Genomic DNA, 6,825 nt, shown 5'->3' with positions numbered 1-6,825 from the left:
ACCAGAAGAGTATATGAAATCTTTGTGCTCAGTTACAAAAATGTGTATATATGATAATTGATGGTAAATTTATTTTAAGAATCTTTAATACAAAAATTGACAATGAAATACTTTGTCAACAATGTTACAAATATGGGTATGCAAGATTTATACACTATTCATACATGAATTCATGAAGACAAACTTTTTCAATTGTAAGCATTCTTCTTGCAATTACAAAAATATTCACAGGAATGCTGATTTTCACAATTGAGATTGTAAAAATGACATGTTAGGGGAATGACTATCCCCTAGAGGTTTGTGTGCCTTCATCCAGAGATACTAAGGGAAGTTTGAAGAAGCTCCTCTATTTGTTGTAAAAAGAAAAAGTTAGAAGGAAAGTTATATACACTCTAAATTAGAATCTTATATTTCCCGAATTCCTCTCTCAACAGAGAAGGTGGATATGACTGAGGATAACTACTCCTTGACCACTGAATTTATCCTCCTAGGATTTGCAGATCATCCAGAGTTGAAGAGCCTCCTGTTTGTGGTGTTTCTCACTATCTATGTAATCACTATGGTGGGGAATCTGGGCCTGGTGATGTTGATTTTTATGGAGGGTCGTCTTCACACACCAATGTACGTCTTTCTGGGCAACCTGGCTTTGATGGATTCCTGTTGTTCCTGTGCCATTACCCCCAGAATGTTAGAGAACTTCTTTTCTAAGGACAAAACAATTTCCCTCTATGAATGCATGGCACAATTTTATTTTCTCTGCCTTGCTGAAACTACAGACTGTTTTCTCCTGGCAGCAATGGCCTATGATCGCTATGTGGCCATATGCAGCCCACTGCAGTACCACACCATGATGTCAAAGAAAGTGTGCATTCAGATGATCACAGGGGCCTACATAGCTGGAAACCTGCATCCCATGATTCATGTAGGGTTTCTCTTTAGGTTAACTTTCTGTGGGTCAAATCAAATTAATCACTTTTTTTGTGATGTTTTTCCGTTATACAAGCTTTCCTGCATTGACCCTTATATCAATGAATTGATGCTATTTATCTTTGCAGGTGCAATTCAAGTCTTCTCTATTATAATAGTCCTAATCTCCTATCTCTGCATCCTTTTTATGATTTTCAAAATGAAATCCAAAGAGGGAAGAGGCAAAGCCTTATCTACTTGTGCATCCCACTTTCTCTCTGTCTCAATATTCTATGGTTCTCTTCTCTTTGTGTACATTCGACCACATTCAGTTAAAGAAGAGGATGAAGATATACCTGGTGCTGTTTTTTATACTCTAGTGATCCCTTTATTAAACCCTTTTATTTATAGTCTAAGAAATAAGGAAGTAATAAATGCTATGAAAAAGGTTATAAAGAAAATTTTATAAAATTTTAAAGGAAGAATCATCCCCTGTGGAAAATTAATTTAAATTTGAAAAAAATGATTTTCAAAATCATGGAATATTGAGAAAGTAAAAAAGTACCACTTTGTTCATAAAATATTCAATTACTAATACAAGTAAGTATAGGAGTCAAATAAATAAGTTCTGCAAGGAGAGATTCTGCTACACTGTATTCCAAAATCTTAGCTACTAGCTCCCTTTAAGAATGAATGAAATAATTATTCTTGAGGTCACAAAAAGATTAGCTAAACTATTAACTAATTCCTTCAAAGAGTGATAAGTTATAATTTTCAACAAATACAACAAATATTAGGAATACAAATGAGTATATGTAAAGATCACCTCCATTTAATATTGTTGACAAATTTCTGGAATTCCAAAGCATAATCTTATAAAGTCTGGCACATTCTATGTTCTCAAGAATTTATCCCTTCTTAAACTACAACATCTGTCAGATGTACACTGTATGTATTTGATTCCCAATTTTCTTTGAGTCTTTTTCATGAGACTATATTTGAATATTAATTCACATGGAATATCTATTCTGAAAAAGAAGAATATTTTCATCCTTGTGGCACCTGGGTGGCTGTCAGTTAAGCCTCTGCCTTTGGCCTGGGTCATAATTTCAGGGTCCTGGGATCCCCCCTTTCTCTGCCAGCTGCTCTGCCTACTTGTAATCTCTCTCTGTCAGATAAATAAATAAAATCTTTTTTTTAAAAAAAGAATATTTTCACCCTTAAAAGGGGAAATTTTGTTATTTACTTTTTGCCACAATTAAAATTATTAAAGACAAGAAAATAATACTAGTAAAGATTTATAATAAAAAAGACTTTTATCTTTAGCGTTAGTCAATTCTACTCTCATGTTTTCTGAGTGTATCTGTATATTTTTGATTTATCAATCTGTAAAAGAAATAGATGGTATTCATACCAAAATCCACATAGATTTGGATATTTTCATATATTTTGATTAGGTGTCCATCAAAAATGAAGTGCAATTTTGAATACTTTAATCTTAATGAAGGTGTTTTTCTCTTTGATATTACTTATCATGTTTGTTACTAGGAATTCCACCCACTTGTATTTATTCCAATGTAAATTACTGATAAATTAATAGCATTAACAAAAAGTTGGAGATACTGTAAGCACAAATAAGGCACAAAATAATAAAATTTCTAAATCTCTAAACATAAATATTTATTGATCACTTATATATACAAATATGAATAAGAATAATTTACTGAAAACATGTTATCTGCTAGACACAAAGCTACACCTTAAATAGATATTACCTACCAACTGGTTAGATATAATTTTTCATGAATTTTCTCAATAAAAATCCTCATACTTTGAAACATTTAGTGACTTGCTCAAATTCAACCAGGTGATTCAAGTTGAGCTCAAATTTGTATCAATGTTGCTTGGAAGTTTAGGAAATGGAGAGCCTTGTCACGTGGGATATTTAGTCCTTATGCAGGATCAGAAGTAAGATGTCCCTTAAAAATGATTTTTAGTAAATTATGTTTGGAGGAAAAAAGGAATGAGTATGACCACAATGTTTATGGAGATAAGTGTGACAGTGGGAACTGGGAAGAAGGAGGTGAACCATGGACAGAGTCACAGAGCTGACAAAACTATCCTTAACAGGTGTGGAATATGGGAAATAAGGATGGAAGGGAATCAGGTTACTGAGAATCATAAATGCCACACTAAGGAATCTGAATTTATCTCAGAGGCATCAGATACTGAATTCTTCCTAAAACCAGGTAGTATTATTGTATTTTTCAGAAAACTAATCTGTCAATTGATTGGAAGGAGGCTAGAAACAATGAGGCTAAATGCCAGAATTCATATATTAAATGATGAGAGCTGACACTGGAGGATGAAAGGGGAGGAGGGCACAGATATAAGCACATTTTAAAGAAAAAGTAGTAAACTGTGACTACCCAATAATAAAATGAAGGCCTGTCTTCTTCCTGTGAGTACCAACCTAGTTGTGACCGATTTCCTACCACTAATACTCGAAAAGGTACCTGACACATTTGGTCATTCATTAGCCATTTCCATTAATATATTTTAATATAATAATTTAATTTAATGTATGACATGTCTATTATTTTTATTTTTAAAGAAGTCAGTGAATATTTTTAATTTCTTGGTTTTAATTTCTAATATTGTAAATACTTTTAGCTGTAACCCACAAACACAAAGCTCTACAGGGTCTTAAACACATTTTTTAAAAGTGTAAAGGAATCCAGATACCTGAGTTCAAATAATGTGTTCCTTTGTATCCACTGTCTATTTTAGGAGATACTTTGGGTTGTCCGATTCACATGCATTGGTCCCCTTCCCTTTTCAAAGGGTACCACAAATTCTGTTTTTGTATTTCTGTGCCACCTGCTTCCAACCCTTACCAACACTGAAGCCTAGAGGTCTGTTAAGGGAAGAGTCGGTGGCTTACTTGGGCCCAGTGAGTCAAAAGAGGTAATTTTTTGAAAGTTTCTGGGTTATATTTTTCTTTTATTTTAAAAGAGATTCACCAGAAAAAGTCAGCTTTCTTCCTCTGAATGCCATGTTTTGTGGATATGAAATCTGGCACAGTCTACAACCATTTGCCACCAAAAGAGAAGCCAGCCTGGAGATGAAGTCAACACACTAATGAGGTCATAACTGAGGGAATCACAGAGAAGCAGACCCAGGGTCTCTGGAATTAACCATCCCTTCTCATTTCAAAAATACAGTAGATCTTCTTACCATTAAACTTGTTTGGAAGTAATGCTTTTATTACAATTGAATAAATATTAGCAGATACATTCATGTCTCTTGCCTCATGTCATTTTTGCTTTATTTTAAATTAATTCACCCACACCCTTTTAACTTGCAAATAACTTTCATCAATATCCATTTAACTACTTAACATATCTGTCGAGTTTTTTACTTTTATTTCTATATTTTAATTTTCTACAAGCCCACTGAAAAAATGTGAGACAAAAGGGGTTTCATAATTTGTCCACAGAAGTATTAAGGTGAGCTCAGGGATCAAATATAGAGATCAATTCCAAAATCCATGTTCTTAACCACTAAGTCATGTTATACACAACATAAAGAAGTGAAAGTAGCAGGAGAGGAAAACTTACAAGAAACTAATGTGTAAGATGGGCAGAGAAATAGGGCAGAGGATCCAGAAAAATGTGAATCAATGACATTTTCCTCTAGATTTATTCTTAAAAATTTCAAACCTACAGAAAAGTTGAATGTCCATGAATTTTTTTAAATCAAGATGATTAATTGTTAACCTTACATCACATTTGCCCAATATCACATTTGCAAATGTGTATATATACATATTTAATACATGAATTTATATCTATATGTACATATATAAGATTATGACAGTTTATCCATAAATTTCTCAACATAAAGCTCAAAAGAAAAAAGACAATTCCTACATTGCCAAATCATTTTTTTTAAGGATTTTGTTTATTTATGTGAGAGACTGAGAGAGAGAGAGAGAGAGAGGGATCATGAGTGGAAGGAGTAGAAGCAGAAGCCCTAGGTGCTTGGGGTTTGATTCCAGGACTCCAGAGGATGATGACCTGAGATGAAGGCAGACACTTAACTGACTCAGCCATCCAGGCATCCCATCATGTCATTATTATCCCAAATAAATTTATCATCATCTAATATGGTGTTCATATTAAAATTATTCCCAATTTTCCCAAAATTGTCCTTTCTAGCAATTTATTTTTTCATCAAGAATTCAATTAAGGGCCATTATTTGCTTTATTATCATTCTGTAATCTCCTGTAATGTAGAATAAATTTCTTGCTTTTTATTTCCTTTATGACATTTAAAAATTTTTAAATATTTGTGTCAGACATCATTTAAAGTATCCCACCATCTCTATTTTTGTACTGTTTTCTTCTCCCATCATGAGGCCTATCACATTAACTTGTCTTGTTAACTGATGCTGTTCACTGATTACTTCATTAAGGTGGTCCCCTCAACTCTATGATAAAGGTAACTTATATCCTTGCTATTAAAATCAATCTTTAGGGTGATATATTAAGGTCATGTGAATTTCTTCATGTGAAGATTCATGTGAATTTCTATTGTTCATAATTGTCTATTGTTCACAAATTCATGTGAATTTCTCTTGTTCTCTAATAATTTTTCATCAACAGTTTTAGCATCTGATGACTTTAATTTTTTGAATCAATTATTATCATTGGAAGCAGAAGACTGATGATTGTTTATCCCCAAGTGTTCTCTGGATTCATTCTGAGAAAAAAAACTTTACCTCAAAGATTTTAATACATTTTTTAAAGGTCTTCAAACAATTTTGATTTATAGAAAATAATAAAGATAGTATAGAGAATTCCCTTATATGACACATCCATTTTCTCATGTCATTAATATCCTGCATTAGTATGGCGCTTTTGTTATAATTAATGAACCAAAATTGATACATGATGATGAAGTGAAATTCATACCTGATGCAGATTTCCATAGTTTAATCTATTGTCCCTGAATCCAGAATCCCATTCAGCATGTCACTTTATATTTGGTCATCATGTCCCTTAAGTCGTCAGGTGTCTGTGATAGTTTTTCAGACAATCCTTGTTTTTGATGTCCTTGGTAAGGTTTGAGAAGTACTAATCAGGCATTTTGTAGAATGTCCGTGAACTGGGATTCTTCTGACATTTTTCTCATGATTAGACTGGAGGGAGAGCTTTTTAGGAGAAAAGCCACAGAGGTAAATCACCATTTTCTTTACATCCTACTGGTGGCAAATACTGTCCTCATCACTTGTAACTCTTTTGATGTTGAACTTGACCACCTGGTTGAGGTAGAGTTTGCCAGGTTTCTCCATGGTGGAACTGCTCTTTCTCCACTTTCTTTTACTGTGTTGGGTAAGGAAGAAGTCACTATCCACAGCTTACACTTACAGAAAAGAGAGAAATGGATCACCTCCATGGGGCAAAGTATCTATATAATCTGGAATTCTTCTGCATGGAAGATGTGTCTATTCACCTCACTTATTTATACATTCAATCCTCTATTTACATCAGTATAGAATCATGGATATTTATTTTATACTTCGATAAAATTAAATACTACTCCATTAATTCTGGTGCTCAAATCATTCTAGCTTTGGCCACAGAGAGCTGTTTCCATAGGTTCCTGTGTCCCTTTGGCATACATCCATCGCTGTGTATGCAGGGGAAGTTTTGTGTTTGTTTGTTCTTTAGCTTTGATTTTTTTCTTCCTCCCTCCCTCTCTCCCTCTCTCTCTTTTTTTCCTTTCTTTCTCTCTCTTTCCTCTTTCTTTCTTTCTTTCTTTCTTTCTTTCTTTCTTTCTTTCTTTCTTTCCTTTCTCTTCTTCCTTCCTTCCTTCCTTCCTTCCTTCCTTCCTTCCTTCCTTCTTCTTTTTTTA

The 6,825-nt window shown here is 33.5% G+C and overlaps 1 protein-coding gene across 1 annotated transcript; it reads left to right on the top strand.

Moving 5' to 3' along the window:
* Positions 1–445: 445 nt before the first annotated feature.
* LOC131825935 (olfactory receptor 5K3-like) lies at positions 446–1,375 on the top strand. Its single transcript, XM_059165260.1, has one exon. It carries the CDS (start codon positions 446–448, stop codon positions 1,373–1,375), a length of 930 nt encoding a protein of 309 aa, XP_059021243.1.
* Positions 1,376–6,825: the final 5,450 nt, after the last annotated feature.

This window comes from Mustela lutreola, chromosome 2 (assembly GCF_030435805.1).
Source record: "Mustela lutreola isolate mMusLut2 chromosome 2, mMusLut2.pri, whole genome shotgun sequence".
NCBI classification, from domain to species: Eukaryota; Metazoa; Chordata; class Mammalia; order Carnivora; family Mustelidae; genus Mustela; species Mustela lutreola.
The sequence above is the reverse complement of the archived record's forward strand: the minus strand, read 5'-3'. Positions and strand labels throughout refer to the sequence as shown.